The sequence below is a fragment of the Rousettus aegyptiacus genome, unplaced genomic scaffold, assembly GCF_014176215.1.
Source record: "Rousettus aegyptiacus isolate mRouAeg1 unplaced genomic scaffold, mRouAeg1.p scaffold_m13_p_15, whole genome shotgun sequence".
NCBI classification, from domain to species: Eukaryota; Metazoa; Chordata; class Mammalia; order Chiroptera; family Pteropodidae; genus Rousettus; species Rousettus aegyptiacus.
Window position 1 is genome coordinate 11873228 of NW_023416290.1, and position 18019 is coordinate 11891246.

General features: G+C 39.0%; 1 protein-coding gene across 2 annotated transcripts in view; it reads left to right on the plus strand.

The window, feature by feature from the left end:
• Window positions 1–17619: 17619 nt before the first annotated feature.
• Window positions 17620–18019, plus strand: part of LOC107514800 (cytochrome P450 7B1) — a 147691-nt gene continuing 147291 nt past the window's right edge. The window contains exon 1 of one of the 2 annotated variants that reach the window (XM_036232823.1): window positions 17620–17919. In XM_036232823.1, the coding sequence (XP_036088716.1) occupies window positions 17795–17919 (125 nt within the window). In that variant the 5' untranslated portion in view covers window positions 17620–17794. The remainder of the gene's footprint in view (window positions 17920–18019) is intronic. The other variant, XM_016152878.2, reaches the window with a different exon arrangement.

Genomic DNA, 18019 nt, shown 5'->3' on the forward strand with positions numbered 1-18019 from the left:
TATCGACAGTGAAAGATTTAAGACAATCCATTTTCATATTATCAGCTTTGAATTTTGCTAAAATTGATATGCCTGAGAATAGGCCTGTGGTCGAGGCATTAACTTGGTTTATCTTTCCCACATCCCCTCCTGATAAAACTTACCTCACATTATAGAAGAAAGGGTTACATTGCACCCACCACAACTTTTATCAAAGTGCCTAAAAGCTTCTTTAACCAAATCACCACAGACTTTTGATAAGACTTTTGCCTTTTCCTTTCTCATAAATTTTTCTCTCGTGGACAAATTCAACCATTAGAAATGGGGTATTTTGCCTGTGTTGGAATATTCTGAAATCAGATATATTTGTAGAGTTGGATTAAAGGAGTATTGACAATTTTCTTTTAAAGCTCCATCTTCCTCCATCTCCCTAATTCTTGTCAAAGAAATTGCTGATGCTGAGGAACACCCTTGAGAAAGTAACAAAAGTGTGTCTGTAGTAAACACTGGAGGGCATTGTAGGTTACTTCATCCAGGTGAGAAACTCATAGAAAGGCTATGTCCTCTCTCTCTCTTTTTCTCTCTCTCTCTCCCCCATCATCTATCATCTATCTCAGAATTAAAAGAGTTAAGAATTATAAAATAGCATGCTCTCTTTACCCTCCCTATCTTGTTTCCTTTCAGAATAATTTAGTCCAAAAGTCAGTAGGTGGGGCAGAGCAAACTAACACAAAGAAGGGATGTAGAAATGCAAGCACAGCACTGAGTGTCTTAGCAGGATGAAGAAGGCATCTGCATAGTGACCCCGCGTAGGGTGTCAGAGCTAAGAGGTATGATGAGGTTGTATGAACGGGGCAGAGGTGGTGGTGGCGATGGGAGGTTGTCTGCATGCAGGTGCGGTTGACCAAATAAGTACATCTATTGTGATGATGGGATCTAAATTTCTCACTGTTAGAGAAGAGAGTTATATATGCATATACATTTATATGCATTATATATATTAAAATGTGCATTTCTAATTAAACTTTACTTTTTAGGTTTATCTATCAATTTCTATAACATATTTAAGTTTCTTCGGTCAAAAATGTGCCAATAATGATTGTAATGATAATTTAATACAGACAAAGGGAAAAATAACACGTAGGCCTTCTGGTCACAGAGAATATAAAAAATTATTTTCAATTTATATACATACTTTATAGCAGAAAGATATATAAAATGTTATCCATAAAATACATTCAAGCATAAAAATACATGATGTTAGGATAAAACTCTGTGGGAGAAATGGAATGGAAATATGAGTTCAAAGAGAAAATGGAACAATGTAAAATTTCCGGTTGTTAAAGAAGAGCTTATTCATGGATTTTTAAAAATGGATGATTCTGGGCATTAAGTCACTATAGTATTTAAGTTATATTAAACAGATACACTGAAAAGAATATTATGGTTTTAAAAATCAAATGTCAATAATTAAAATATGCCCAAAGGCATTTTTTGAAACTTAGCTTATGATGAAAAACTTTCACTGTCAATTTAAAAATGGGCAAAATGTAAAATCATTTTCAAGAAACATGTTAGGGGCATGCAAGCAACTCCTAAAGGTTAAAAATTTATCTATGTTTTACAACTAAAAAAATAGAAATTCACAAAAAATTAATTAATATTCCAACTTCACAAAATTAATGTTTCCAACTTCACCAATAGTAAGTGATAAAAAATGGGAGAGTCGGATCCTGATCCTCTAAATTTCTCACAGTAGTTTCCTTTACTTTCCCAGATTTTCCTCACTCCATTTCACTTCCTCTTCCACTCATCTTTGCAACTCATGTCCTGGATGACCCACAGAGGCCCCAAGGTCACCACAAGGTGCTTGGCTGCAGACTCACAAAGGCAATAGCTACACAGAGGCGACGGCTTCCCATATACCTTTCCATGAGCTCCTACCTCTTAATCCCCTCCAGCAGATATGCTTGGTTTCGTGATTTCTCTGCAAGCTCCAACAGTCCCACCTGCGACACTGCTTCGGGAAGCCTGATTAGTCCTTCTTTCTCTGGTCCTCCAAATTTCCCTTCTGCCCCTTCATCTCTTCCCACAGTTGTGCAAAGTTTAGCCCCTTTAATGAATCTTTTATTCTCATAATATGTGTGATGGCTCTTCTTGACAGGACACAATTATTGTTACCTAAAGTAATTACAAAGCAACAGGATTTTAGGATTAGGAATCTGACTCTAGTTCTCTGATCTAGCTAGAGTTAAAGATTGTTATGATCCTATTACCAGTGGCAAGTCCAGGGTATGCAGTGGAAAACACTACTCAAGTATCACCTATAGCCGCCTTGAAAAGACCTTCCAAGTCTAAGTGGTTGTTGCCATAGAATAATTTAATGACAATGGGGTGAAATTACCATTTGGTTATTTCTATGTGTGCTGGAGAACATGAGATTAGGGTTAGGGTTTTAAATTCTCAACTCAAAGATTTGGTAAGAAACCAAGAAGCTTCTATAATGGCCCGGAAGGTGGTGTTTATCTTCTGTAGCCATAGAATTGAAATTTCTAAAACCAAACTTCAAAATTTAATCCTGCGGTTGGCCGAATTGTAATGCAAATTTAATTCATAACTTCCCAGGGTCTCTTAGAGAATTAATTGGAAAAGAATGAGACCCTCAAATTTGGAAAGAGGGCATATATGCCAATAAAGCTGAGAGCTTTGAACACCAAACTCTGCGGTTTCTTTTGACAATCAAAGCATAATTTCTACCATTCTCTGAGGTTAGTCTCCTTGTGTCTAAAGTGATTATGAAAGGTCTCTTACTGTCAGGATGCTGCTCTTTTGTCCTAGGACCTGCTCCCATCACTTCTCATTACTTCTAGTCCTATAAACCACTGCAAATTCCAAATAGCTCCGGAGGTTCGGCTATAAACTATGACCTACAAGGACATATCATACACTCCAAAGGATGGGAGGGAAAATTAAGATCATTTTGCTATTATGAAGTACTTGCACTATCTGTGAAGCAGTACAGAGTTATTCAAAAGTGGACTTGAGTTAGTGGCAAACATATATTGCAAACTCCAGAAAAACCAGTAAATACAGCAAAAAGAAGTATAAACTGATATGCTAAGAGAGGAGAGAAAAACGGAATTATATATAATGTTCAAAAGGCACAAAAAGAGTGGAGAACAAAGTAAGAATAAAGAACAAGGGCAATAGAAAATAGCAACAAATATGGTACATACTAATCCATCTCGATAGTCTTTTCGGACCATTGTAATAATGGTCTAAATGCACCAAATTAAAGACAAATCATCAGGGTGGATCAGAAAACAAGACTCAATTGTATGTTGTCTACTTTAGACAGAACTTTAGAAAGAAACCCAGTTCAAATATTAAAAAAAAAACATAAAGTAAAAATAAATGAATGGAGAAAGTTGTATATGCTAACCCTAATCAAAAGAAAGTGGGAGTAGCTATAATAATGTCTGACAGAGTGGACTTAAGAGCATGGAAAGTTTTGGGGGATAAAGAGGGGCATTACATAGCGATCAAGGGATCAATTTTCCAGGAAGACATAACAATCCTTAACATATATGCACCTAACAACAGAATATTAAAACACATGGGGAGAAAGCTGATGGAATTGCAAGTAGAAATAGGCGAATCCACTGTTAGAGTTGGAGACTTTAACATCCTTCTATTAGAAATAGACAGAAACACTAGGCAGTAAGGACATAGTTGGAATCAAAAACACTGTTAAGCAACAGGATATAACAAATATCCATAGACCACTTCATCCAACAATAGCAAAACATACTTTCTTTACAAGTACACATGGAACATACACCAAGATAGGCCACATTCATTAAAAACGCTTAACAAGTTTTTAAAAATAGGAATCATACTACAATGGCAGCTCTCAGCTCTAGATGGAATTAAACTAAAAATCAATAACAGAAAAATCGCTGGGAAAAAACCCCAAATACCTGGATACTAAACAACACATTTCGAAATAACACATGGGTCAAAGAAGAAATCTCAAGAGAAAAAATATTTTAAAGTAAATTAAAATAAAAACACAATTATCAAAATTGTGGGATATGGTGAAAGCAATATTTAGAGGGAAATTTATACTACTAAATGTGTAAATTAGAAAAGAAGAAAGATCTAAAATAAATCATCTAAGCTTCCACCTTAGGAAACTAGAAAAACAAGAGCAAATTAAATTCAAAATAAGGGGAAAAAATAAGAAGAAGAATTAGAGTCTTTTTTTGATAATAGCCATGCTAACAGGTATGAGCTGATATCTCTGTGGTTTTGATTTACATTTCTATTATGATTAGTGATGTTAAACATATTTTTGTGTACCTTCTCGCCATCTGTATATATTTTTTGGAAAAATGTCTATTCAGATCTGTGCAATTTTTATCTGACTTATCTTTTTGCTATTTAATTATATAAGTTCTTTATATATTTTTGATAGGAACCCCTTATCACATATATCATTTGCAAATTTTTTTCCTATTCAGTCAGTAGGTAGCATTTTCATTGATGATTTCCTTTGCCGTACAAAAGCTTTTTAGTTTGATATTGTCCCGCTTATTTATTTTTGCATTTTTGCCTTTGCTTTTGATGTCAGATCCCCTAAAAATCATCACCAAGACTGATGTTAATGAGTTTATTGCCTATATTTTCTTCTAGGAGTTTTATGGTTTCAAGTCTCACATTCAAGTCTTTAACACATTTTAGGTTAATTTTTGTTAATGGCTGAGTTTCATTCCTTTGCATGTGGCTGTTTAGTTTTCCCAACATTTATTGAAGAGACTCTCCTTTCTCCATTGTATATTCTTGGCTCCTTTGACATAAATTAATTGACCATATATATGCATGGGTTTGTTTCTGGGCTCTATTCTTTTCCATTGATCTATGTGTCTGTTTTTATGCTACTACCATACTGTTTTGATGACTATAGCTTTGTAACATAGTTTGATAACAGAAAGTATGATGCCACCAGCTTTGTTCTTCTTTCTCGAAATTACTTTGGCTATTTTGAATCTTTTGTGGTTCCATACAAATTTTAGGATTGTTTGTTCTACTTCAGTGAAAAGTGCCATTGGAATTTTGATGGGGATTGCATTGACTCTACAGATTGCTTTGGGTATGGACGTTTTCTCTGAGTCCTTTCATTAATGTCTTACAATTTTCAAAGTTCAGGTCTTTTACCTCCTTGGTAAAATTTATTCCTATTTTATTGTTTTCGATGCAAATTATTTTCATAATTTCTGTTTCTTATAGTTTATTATTGGTGTATAAACATGCAATAAGTTTTTGTGCAGTTGAACCTTTAACAATATGGCTTTGAATTGCCTGGGTCCACTTATATTCAGATTTTTTTTTCAATTAATGCACACAGTTGGCCATAGTTCAATTGACCAGCACAGTTCAAATACACATTGCTCAAGGGTCACTTGTGCATTGATTTTTGTATCCTGTCACTTTGGTAAATTTGTTTATTCATTCTAACAGGTTTTTTTGATGGAGTCTTTAGGGTTATCTATATAGGTCATCGGCAAATAGTGAAAATTTTAATTCTTCCATTCCAATCTGGATACCTTTTACTTCTTTTTCTTGCTTGGTTGCTCTGCTAGAACTTCCAGTACTATATTGAATAATAGTAGCCACAGTAGGCATTCTTTTTTGTTGTTGTTGTTCCTAATCTTGGAGGAAAAGCTTTCAACTTTCCACGTGTGAGTGTGATGGTAGCTGTGGGCTTCTCACATATGGACTTTATTACATTGAAGAATGCTACCTCTATATCCAATCTGTTGAGAGCTTTTTCTTTTTTAAATCATAAATGGATGTTGAATTTTGTTGAATGCTTTTTCTGCATCTATTGAGATGACTACATGACTTTTATCCTTCATTTTGTTAACGTGGTATATTGCATTGATTGGTTTGTGGATATTGAACGCTCCTTAAATCCCTTGAATAAGTCCCACTTGATTAGGGTGTATGAGCCTTTTAACATATTGTTGAACATATTGTTGAGGATTTTTGCTTCTACGTCCATCAAGGATATCGGTTTGTAAGTTTCTTTTCTTATGGCATCCTTGCCTGGTTTTCGTATCATGATAATGCTAGCCTCATAAAATAAGTTTGGAAGTGCTCCTTCCTCTCATATTTTTTGAATAGTTTGAAAGGATTGGTATTAGTTCTTCTAGACTGTCTGGTAGAATTCACCAGTGAAGCCATCTGGTCCTAGACTTGTTTGTTGGGAGGATTTTGATCCCTGATTCAATGAGCTTACTAGTAATCAATCTGTTCAGATCTTTTATTTCTTTATAATTAAGTCTTGGTAGGTAGGTTGTATGCTTCTAAGATTTATCAATTTCCTCTAGTTTGCCATATGTGTTGGTATGTAACTATTAATAGCAGTCTCTTACGATCCTTTGTATTTCTGTGGTCAGTTGTAATATCCCTCTTTCATTTCTGATTTTATTTATTTTAGTCCTCTCTCTTTTTTGTCATGACTCTAGCTAAAGATTTGTCAATTTTCTTTATCTTTTCAAAGAAATAGCTCTTAGTTTCGATGATTTTTTCTATTGTCTTTGTAGTCCACTATGTGTTGGTCATCAAGCTAAATATTTTCAACTACATTTGATCTATACAATATTTCCATGAGCCTGACTAAATTCAATAGCCAGATAATATAAGCATATGGATTCTCATTTATTAATCTAAATATTAGTGGTACTTTCTCTACCGTGTGAGTTTGCCTCACTATATATAATGCATTTCTAGATCCCTTCTATGTCAGCCTACCTTGCAATATAGCTTTTTCTAAAAGATATTTCTAGATCTTGGGTCACTATTTATATAACATTGAAGCTTTAATTTGAAGAAGAAATCGTGAATACAGAACTAACTTAGAGGGAACAAAGGGTTAGCTTAGTTGTTTTTTCCTGAGAAATCAAAAGAACAAACAGTAAGGACCCTGAGGGGTAGATACTGGGACTGATCTTACTGAATTTTGTTTTGTTTTGTTTTCCTAAAGAAATAATCTGGAGTAGAAAGTTTGCAGATGTTGCAAGAGTCACATGCCAAGATAACAGGATTACAGCACTCTCTCCTAAGGCTCAGTAAGATGTCTGTTTTAGAAAGAAAACATCTCAATTGTATCGAGCAGGGGCCTCATATTGACAGCTTTATTGTGTTTCCTGTAAGGATTTATTAGTCTTGAGGGAGGGTCAAAGCATTGGTCCCTGCCACTGGTCTACTAGGATAAGAAATTCTGGGCCACATGAAATACACTAGCTTGTTCAAAGGATAACAAATCTATAGGAGAGAAAAGGGATCATATCTAAATTAGTAGCCATTCTTTTTTCTTATGTCTCTGTCTCTCTCATTTCCTTTAGAACTTGAAAAAGAGCCTTAGAAAATGAAAGCTATTAAAGAAAAAAAGGAACAATTTTGCTAAAATTTCTGTAACGTAACTGATAACACAAAGCAGCAGCATTTTGTGACCCATGCATTGCATGCAACATAAAAGGGGGTAGGACCATTTCTCCTATTTCACGAAGCACTAGCTTAGGAGCCCTAGACTCAGGTGACCAAAATCTGAAGGAGGAAATAATTCTGCAATGACCCAACCCCATGGTGCTGGAGTCACTTCGTTTCACAGTTCAGACCTTACTTGCCCCTCTCGGCAGCTTTCTCACTCTCCTGAAATACTTTCTTCTCTGCATTTCTGTGACTAGGCACTTCCGAGCGTTCTCTTACTTCTCTAGTTGCTTCTTAATCTTCTCAGCTAGTTCTTTCTCTACTTGATCAGTGAATGAACTTGTTAGCAGGTGCTCCTCTCTTATTGCTACAAACTCTGAAAAGGTAAGCTAATGAGAGAGAAAATAATCTAAGCCTAACCCTAAATAAAGTCATCAAATCACAAAGGAACAGCTTACAAAAAAAAAAAAAAAAAAAAAAGAGAGAGAAAAGAACACAATGACAAAGAGTACATACCTATCAATAATTACTTTAAATTTAAATGGACTAAGTTCTACAGTCAAAAGTCATAAAGTGACTGAATGGATTTTAAAAAGACCAATCTGTGTGCTGTCTACAAGAAACTCATTTCAGATGTAAAGGACACAGAGAGACTGAAAGTAAAAGGATGGAAAAAGATATAGTCCGTGCAAGTGGAATCCACCCACGCCCCCTCCCCGCTTCCCAATAGAAAGCTGGGGTAACGTTACTTATACCAGATAAAATAGATCTTAAAACAGACTGTACGTAGTAAGAGAGAAAGAAGGGTATTACATAATGATAAAGGTATCAATCCAACAAGAAGGTGTGACATTTTAAAATATTTATACACCCAACAAGGGGCATTTAACTGTATAAAGCAAATATTAATGCACCTAACAGGATAAACAGACAGTATTACAATAATAGTGGAGATATTTAATACGCTACTTATATTAATGGATAGATCAACAGGACAGAAAAATAATAAGGGAACATTGGCCTTAAATGACACATTAGACCAGATGGACTTAAAAGACATATAAAGAATATTCCATCTAAAAGCAACAGAATACTGATGCTCTCAATTTATGATGGGGTTACATCCTGATAAACCCATTGTAAATTGAAAATATCGTTAAGTCAAAAAATGCATATAATATACCTAACCTACCAGACATCATAACTTAGCCTAGCCTGACTTAAACATGCACAGAACACATTAGCCTAGAGTTGGGCAAAATCATCTAACACAAAGGCAATTTTATAATGAAGTATTGAATACTTTATGTAATTTATTGAATACTGTACTGAAAATTTTTAAAAAGGGAATAGTTGCATTATAGTACACAGTTGAAAGCACCTTGGCACACAGATGGGCATTTTGTAGACATGATTGGGTGCAAAAATACAAAACACAATGTCCAAAAATGCTGGTAACACAGTACAATGTAGAGTATCAGTTGTTTATCTTCATGGTCGCATGGCTGACCAAGAGCTGTGGCTAACTCTCACTGCCCAGCATCACAAGAGAGTATCATGCCACATGTCGCTAGCCCTGGAAAAGATCAAAATTCAGAATTTGAAGTATTGTTTCTACTGAATGCATATCACTTTTAAATCACTGTAAGGTCAAAAATGTAAGTCGAACCATTGTAAGTCGGGAACTGTATGTATATATTCTCTTCAAGAACACATGGTACACTCTCCAGGATAGGTCATATGTTAGGCCACAGGAAGTGTTAATAATTTTAGGAAGATTGAAATGATAGCAAGTATCTTTTACAACCACAATGGTGTGAAACTGGAAATCAATTATGAGAAGAAATCTGGACAATTCACAAATATGTGGAGGTTAAACAACACATTACTGAGCAAAGAGTTAGTCAAAGAAAAAACCTAAATAAACATTAAAAAATACCTTGAGACAAATGAAAATGGAAATACAACACACCAAAACATACGGGATATAGCAAAAGCAGTTCTAAGAGGGAAGCTCTTAGTGATAAATGCCTACATCAAAAAAAAAAAAAAATCTAAAATAAACAATCTAGCTTTATATCTCAAAGAACCAGAAAAAGAAGAATAACCAAAGCCCAAAGTAGTAGAAAGAAATTCATTTTCAGATATCTAATTACAAAATAATTATGTTCTGATTTTTGATGCAGACATGCAGAGAAAAGTAGTCAGGTAGAATTCAAATATATGTTTTAATTTTTGTATATTGAAAGTTCCTTAAAGCATTCTACTATTTTTTGTGTTGTCGTGGGAATTGTGTGAATGCTACTGGTTGAGAGTTTTGCTGAGACCAGGAGTGAGAATATAGATAAAGAATAATTTTTAGATTGTTGGGAATTGATAAAGGAGAAGCAATAACAAAGAGACATGGAAAAAGAGAAATGGATTTTGAGGTCTGGGGACATGCAAAGGCAGGAAGAGGCAAACCTTAAAAGCCTGCATTAGCCCCTGCGCCTTTCTAGACTGAGAATCTAACCTGTAAAGGGGGGAAGGGCAAGCAACAAAAAGACATAGTTTGTTTATAAATGGGACTCTCTGAGGTGCCAGTAAATGCAGAACTGACACGTGTTGATGTTTGTCAGTCCATATACCCTCTGACTGACCAATCACTGTCATTAGAGCATCTTTAAGGATGGGAGAGAGGAGACGGCATTTTCTAATTTTCCTAACATTTACTTATATTCCTGAAAAAGAAAATGATTAATTTTGCTTTAAAGTACTTTAATTAGTATTGTTGAGGATAATAATTATCTTTTGAAAATATTACATGCCCATTGTTCGGAAGAAAATTTTTGATAGTTTCTTGACATAAGAGATCCCAGTGGCTTGCGCAAAATATAAATAAATAAATAAATAAATAAATAAATAAATAAATAAATAAATAAATAAATGTGATGCGAATTGCTTTTCATTACAAAGGCAGAAGGTATTTGATATTTAAAGAGGAAAATTCTAGAGGTAGAATAGAACCGGAGAGGCTGGACTCTGTCAGGGGAAAGACAAAGAAATTTCCTACTGCAATTTGGACCTAGAAGACTGGGAAACAAAATGTCAAGGATTTTTCGCATGGTACCTTATGTGCTGTACAACGGGATGCCTCACAAACTTGCAGCAGACTTCAGTGTGTGCCGTGTGGGTTTACTGCAGAAACGAGTGAAGGTACAGAGTCCTGCCTTCAGGTTACCAGTTGCCATAAGGTTAAAACAGATCCTGCATGTGCAGACATAGATGTTAGAAAACCCCTAACATTCCGAGTTCTGTGAGCGTATACCCACCTTAGTTATATTTTAACCCTGGCAAACAGACAGACTGTTTTTCAGAATCATTACAAATTAGTTTCTTCTTGTATTAGTTCAATGATTGCTCATAAATCAGAATACTCAAAATTTCTAGCATATACATAGTTGCTACTATTAATAGTTGGGTGATTTTAAGCCATTCTTTCCTTTTGTAGCTAATCTTACAATGGTTAGCTAATTTTTCTATAATGTTCTTAATCAGAGTAAATGTTTAAATTCCTAGAGGCTTTCCTTGTTGCAATATTATAATAAAACTTTGATTCATAATCTAAAGTTTTTCTCTTCTTTAACACTAGGATGATTTAATAAATATGGTTGCTGGATCAGCTCAGAGCTGAGAGCCTAGTGTTACTATAATGCTGCTAGTAAAAGAGAAAACAACTCCACAATTAATGAGTGCAAGAATCATTACCATCTGCGTGATACCTGCCCCTGATATGTTTCTGTGGCATTATAGTGAACACTGTGTGTTTAGTGGACAGTGTGTTATGTTGCTCAGAGTCTCTATTGGGATGGGAGGACCTGTGCTTACAGTTTCTATGAGTGTACCAGACGCTTCAAGAATTGTCTGCAGCTAAATAGAACTCCCTTGCCCAAAGTAAGCCTCCCTGCCTTTCCTGAAGGCAGTCCACCATCACTGCCATGTTGATATTGGACTCTAAAGTCCTGAATCTTCACCCCATTGTGGGACAATTCTGCAAGGCCATTTGAGTTCCAGATACCCTCTTGGGCTGAACCTTTTGTGGAGACTGCATCCCAATCTAACTTCTCCCTCTGTTTCCCTCACTTTCCCGCCCCTGTTGCTGATTCTGGGAGCCTGACTTAAAATATTCCTGTGCTGGTTTCTCTCTCAGAGACTGTTTCTCAGGACCTGCTGTGGAAACAGCAGAACCTAGAGTGAGAGGTGATGTGGGTAGATTTTCTTTCAGACCAAAGCTCCTTGATTCCTTTCCAAGAACCAGCAAGTTCCGATCCCCCCCTCCCCCAAATGTTTTTGAGTCTAAAAACTTTCCCTTCTTTGTAGGAATTAGCTGGGGGGCGAGGGTAGAATAAATGGTTCTTATGTGAATGAAGGCCTAGAGAATTCCTTGTGCTTTCTGTCCTCAGAAATTTGGGCCCATTGAGTAATCAGGAAGTGACTTAATGGAAAAGCCAGTGAGTCAAAGACAGAGGGTAAGCCTTGAATCTTGGCATGGGAAGTAGGGTCATATCATGAGAATAAACTAAGTTTAGCATGGCCTTGTGAATTGATAAGCCAGAGTATTCAGAACTCAAGTGTAATGCCAAGACTATTGAACAAGATGTGACAAAACTCTTGAATCTTTTCCTTCCTCCTGGAGATAATCGAAGCCATCTGTTCCACCATTTTTAAAGTTGGTTCAAAATAATTATATTCAGGTCTTACCTAAAATTGTACTTTATTTAAGAAAAAATTTAAATGTAATGACATTCTATTGTTGTGTCACTCTATTCATTTAACAGCATTTTATTTAATAAGCATTTTGCCGGCCATGTCTATACGTGTAAGCTGAATGTCTAGGTCAGCACTATAAAACACCTTTTTAGAAGAAAGAAAATTAATGTAAAGAGAAAATAAGTGCTATTTCTTAAAATTGTAAAGAAAGAAAGATAAAATAAGAGGAGGCATTTGTGATTTAAGATACATTTAATTGGGTTCAGGGCTGGCATCTCAGGTGCCTCAGTATTTATATTTAATAACTTTCAGGCTTATAGTATTTCAGGACTCAGTATATACTGTTATGATCTTGGCTGCAAGCAGAATAACCACCTTAAGAAAATACGGAAGTGGCACATTTTAAATTTCAATCCGGCAAAAGTAGCACATCAACAAGCCAACACTTCGGGTGGGTTGAATTTGTCTGATAAACTCATTTATACTTATACCCTATGCCAATGGAGCAGAAGGTGCTCAAATGTGGAAAAAGGGAGGAACTCCAGGCATTTCGATTGTCATATTTACTCCTCACCGTTTAACCATCTTAAACCAAAGAGAAGGTAGTCATTTTTTTTTTTCAAATGGAGAAACTGAGCTAGATGAGGGCTGAGGTGAGCCAAGGTACAAAGCAGAGCTGTAATTTCCCCCATGGCGTAGCTCAGTTATGGACAGCTCAAGGTAAAAACATGGAAGCAAGAAGGACTGAGGAGAGATAGTGAAGAGTTAGTGAAAGAAAGCTCTAAGGAAGGCAAGACGGTACGGTGAAAGAAAGGGTGACTTCTCAATGGAATGTGGAAGCTGAATAATCAAGGACACCCTAAAATTCTATGAGGCTTGCTTTTCTTTTATGTAAAAGGGAATAACATCTTCATCAGAGACTGGTTTTGAAGATGAGGTGAAACAATGTGTGTTAAAACGTGAAGCGCTACGTGGCACACAGCAGGTCTTTTTAATCCATGCTCCTTTCTTCTATTTTTTTCCCTTCCTCTGCTTCAAGATTTTGCCGGGGGTGGTCTTAATTCTAATAGAGGGGATAGGAAATCAAAGTTAGCTAAAACACACCTCATGAGGAAAAGGAGAAAGGTAACTACAATCATTCCTTTAAATTATAGATATGACTCTGTGGGGGAGGAAGAAACTTTCATCTACCCTTCTAGGTTCTTTTGGCTAATCTAATAAATGGACATATAAGACAGATCGGCAGGAGAATATAGCCAAATTTACATATGCTCATATGGGAACCCCACACATATGAGAGAGTTAGAGGCTCCACATACCTGAGAGGTTCTGAGGCAGAAAGGTAAAATGAAGTCTGTGTGACATTCTGAGCCAAGGAGTGAGTTAAGACACCAGGGCTTCAGAGGAGAGAACCTCATTCACAGGAAGATTAGAAGAGCAAATGTTCAGTAATGAGAAGTTTGCCCTGACATATAGATAGGTCATAAAAAGTTCTTTCTGTAATAACTCTTAGTCATGGCAAGGCCCCCAATTTCAATTCTTTGAGAGGTAAAAGTTTCTCTTGAACTCACAGGGTCTTAGTTGCCTTGAACTCGAAATAATCTATATGCCGAAATGGCACATCTTGGGGAGGCCTGTTCTGAACCCCTTCAACTCAAAACCCAATCTCTATTTTATGTCAAAAGTTGATAGTACCTTTCAGGCGGGACTACTCAAATTTGGTTTTTTGGAACTTCCCAATATTGGCAAAAATAATGTGTGAAATTCTACTCTGACGTTTTCCACAGTGGTGGTTTCAAGTGTTTCCCAACAAGTTACTCTTTTCCCAGCACATGATTTACAAAAGGATTGAAACCATCTGGGTGCATCTTCTTAAATCCCCACTTTGTCAAGCCATAGTCTCCTGTTGACCAGCCTCTTTCCTTTCTCCTTTCCAATGTCAATCCTTTCAGTCCCGATAGTCTCAGCTCTTCGAAAGAAGGGCCACCTCGTTCATTTTTATAGGTCCAGTAGACCAGGTATAGTGCCATGGATGTTATTTGCACTTAGCAAAAGTTGACTAAGTAGGTGGAGTTGAAGGTCTCAGTCCAGTGTATTAGTATTTTCAAAGTCAGGTGTAGAATTAGGGCATAGATGCTGAAATGCAGGGGAAAATAGTCATTATTCAAGCTTTGGCGACTTCCAAACAGGCTCTTTAGAATCGGGAGAAAGCCGAAAGGTGGGGGGGGGCGGGGCGGGCAGGGCCAGAGTTCAAGCCCCAATCATTGATCGGATAGAGAACAAAGAGGCCGACAGCTTGGATCATCTGGCAGATGAGCGTCACTTGGGCTCGTGGGGGAGGCTTTGGAGTATGGCCCATCATCTGGAATTTCATGGCTCTTACTGTGTTGACCCCAATGTATCATCTTCTCCCTTTGCTTCCTTAGCTTTCAATTGTTTTTGCTTATATTTCTCTCTCTCCATGTGTCTCACAATCAACATGTTCTGAAGATGTTTAGGCAAGTTGCTATCTATAATGAACACACTTCCACATCTGGGTACCTCAAAATCTAAGGGGCATCCCATGATTTTTTTTAAATCTGTTGACCCTGGTCTAACTAGTGTGGCCGAGGTACACAAGACACTAACACTAGTAAGTGAGGCTGAAGGAACACTTTGTGGCTGGCTTCTGAAGCGGACAGTTGTGCAGCTAGAATTTTACAGTTGTCTTATCTGTACGCCTTAGGAACCTCTGCGCTGGAATTAAGCTAGAGTTGTCAGATTTAGCAAGTAAAAGTATAGGATCCTCAGTTAATTTTGAATTTCATGTAAACAAAAATATTAAATATAGTATTTGGGACATATTTATATATACTAAGATGGCATAGTGTCCACATCCTAACCAGCAGAAGGGGAGCGCAGCAGAGGTCCTGTTCATTCCTGTTACAGGCACTTTCCAGAACTTATACCTTACGCTTAGCCTGCTGGTTTGAATTTAGTCGCATGGTCACATCTAACTACAAGGAAGGCTAGAAAAGCAGTGTTTATGATGGACCGCCACCTGATCAGCTAAAAATATTTAGGGCTGTTCCTGAGGAGGAAGGAAAAAGTAGATACGGAGGTTCAACTAGTCAGAGAATAGACAGAGTAAAATAAACAGAACTGTATTGAATATAACGATGCTGTCATTGGGTTACAAAAGCAAAAGAGGAATAAGAGATGTCTTTAGATTTTATTTCAACCAGGTCGGTTAACAGAATGGAGACCCCCTTAAACATAAATGGAAAATACAAGAGAAACATATTCAAAATCCATTCGGTGTACACCATAAAGTATTCTAAGTAAGATACTATACAGATACCAGGGGGATAGGAGACAGTTGCTAACCAAATCTAGGTGGCACTGTAGTCTTCCTCCTTCCGCTTCCAGAAGACGGTGTGGTGTGATTAATTGCAGGTGTTTGCCATCATTGATGTTTCGAAATAAAATGTTTAGCACGTAGTAAGTGTTCAATAAGTTGATTAATGCTTGACATTTTTACCTATATTTTAAACAGAAGAGTCTTTCAGGTGATCAAATGGAAAATAAAAGTATAGAGATTGACGCTTCTTGTGAAAATTATTAAGAGGGCCTTTCTGCGGTGGTCCGCACCAGCTCCACTGGCCAAGCAGAAACAAATTTGCTTTCTCTTGGAGGAGATGGAATAGCTGTTGGCTCACTGTAACTTTTTAGAGTTCCTGGAGAATTGAATCTACAACAGGAAGAAGGGGAGGCAGTAGAAAGACCCCAGAATAGAAAGTCAGAGATGAAGATGCTTATAAACATTGGGGTTCTGCTAGCCTAGCCATTCACAGCTTTAAGGCCAAGGACAGCGAAGCAGCGGTAATTCAGTTCTGGAGCACTGACTAGGAAGAGCCAGGCACATGGAAAGTACTTCCAGCTGTTTTTGCAACTCCAGGGTATGGGATCAGGGGACTGCGGGGTGGAGAGTGAGTGCAGACATGGTTGTCTGAGAGATGGTTCTCACCTTCTACAGCAGGGAAGACAGGCAGAAATAACTCATGGTGGAAAAATGTGATGGGGCGGAAAGCAGTAAAAGTGTTAAAATATGGACGAGGGAGAGATTACAGAAAAGAGTTAGGGGTAGTTTCTAGAAGGAAGGAGGATTTGACCTGGGTCTTGAGAGGTAGGTAGAGTTTTAGTATTTAGAAAAGGGAGGGAAATTTCTCAGGCAGAATTTAGTATCATAAACGAAGCTGTGAAAGGGCTGATTGTGAGGGACACACTGGCTCAAGCTTTACTGTATACGGAGCTGTACTGGCCACGGGAGTTGTATCATGAAGAGAAATCGTGGAGGGCTTCTCATCACAGGCCGGAGATTTCTGGCTTTACCACAAAGGCAACTATTAAGAATTTTGAACAGGGGGAAAGCTGCCCGCGTGCTGTATTTAGAAAGAATAAGTTGTTTCCTTATTCTTTCTAAATACAGCCCGCGGGGCCGGTACCGTTTTTGCTGTAGAGAGAGGCGGTGACGGGGAGGATGGGCTGGAAAGGTAAAAGGTCACAGGTTATAATAGTTCGGAGAACTGTTGAAATAAAATATTGCATAAGGGAAAAATCTTGGAATAGCCTTGGTTAGAATGGTTATTATTATTTTTTATTTATCAACTAACCGGGGTAAGTAACTTAACGGGAGTCTCATTATACGCTCTCCAAAATGCTGCTGACAATTACAAGTTTGGTGAGGAGAGTAAATAAACACGTGTGAAATCCCCCGTGGCTGGTGATTACTCAGGAAAAGGTATTTTAAAAGTTGTTTCCTTATTCTTTCTAAATACAGCCCGCGGGGCCGGTACCGTGCCTATTTGGGGCCTTGCCGGTGTTCTGCGATGGCTGGTTCCATCTGTCTTCTCTTTGTCTGGGCTTCTGGAGGGTCCCAGCCGACTCCGGGACCGGCCGTGCACACACCGGGCTCCCACGAAAGCCTCGCAGGAGGACGAGCAGGGCGAAGGCGGCGGGCGCGGAGCAGCGTACCCCGCAGCTATCTGCCGCACGCCGGGTCCCTCGATCGTGCCCGGGAGCTCCCCGATGCCAGGGCGCGGCGGGCACAGTCCCACCCTCTGCTGGGCCAAGCAGGGTCCCTCCTGAGGGGCGCAGGCTGAGGGATGAGGAACGCACGCCACGCTCATTTCCAGCTCAGAAAAGAAATCCCCCTCCTCCAGGGCTCGGGAAATCCCAACCCCTTCCCCCCTCTTTGGCCCTCCTCCCGCCCCGTTTTCCAGCCGCGGCCGGGCGGGCGGCTGTCGCCGAGCGGGGCGGTGCTCATGGGTGGGGGGCCGGCCGGGGCATCGCAGGGAGCAAGGGGGTGGGGGAAGGGGTGGGGGTGGGGGAGAGTCCGGGAACCTTAAGACCCAGCCTCGAGGACCCGCGCTGACATTCCTGGCAGCGCCGCGGGCAGGCCAGCCGCTCGGGCCAGACGCGCGCAGCGCAGCTCGGAGAAAGCCCGCCAGGCTGCGGAGTCGCCGCGCGCCCCGCTCGGAGAGGGACCCCGGGCTGCTCACCGCGGCCGCGCGCCAACCGGACGGCGGAAGACATGTCGGCGGGCACGGGCCGCCTCCCGCTGGAGCCCTTGCTGCTGCAGCTCCTCAGCGCCCCGGGCCTGGCCCTGCTCGCGGCCTTGCTGCTCCTGGTCCTGTGCCTGCGCGCGGGGCGCACCAGGTAAGCGCCCGGCGGCCTCGCCGCGCGGCCCGGACCACGCATGCGCCCTGGGCCCCGCGGACCGCGCGCCGCCGAGACGGCCGGGGCAGCCCCCAACACG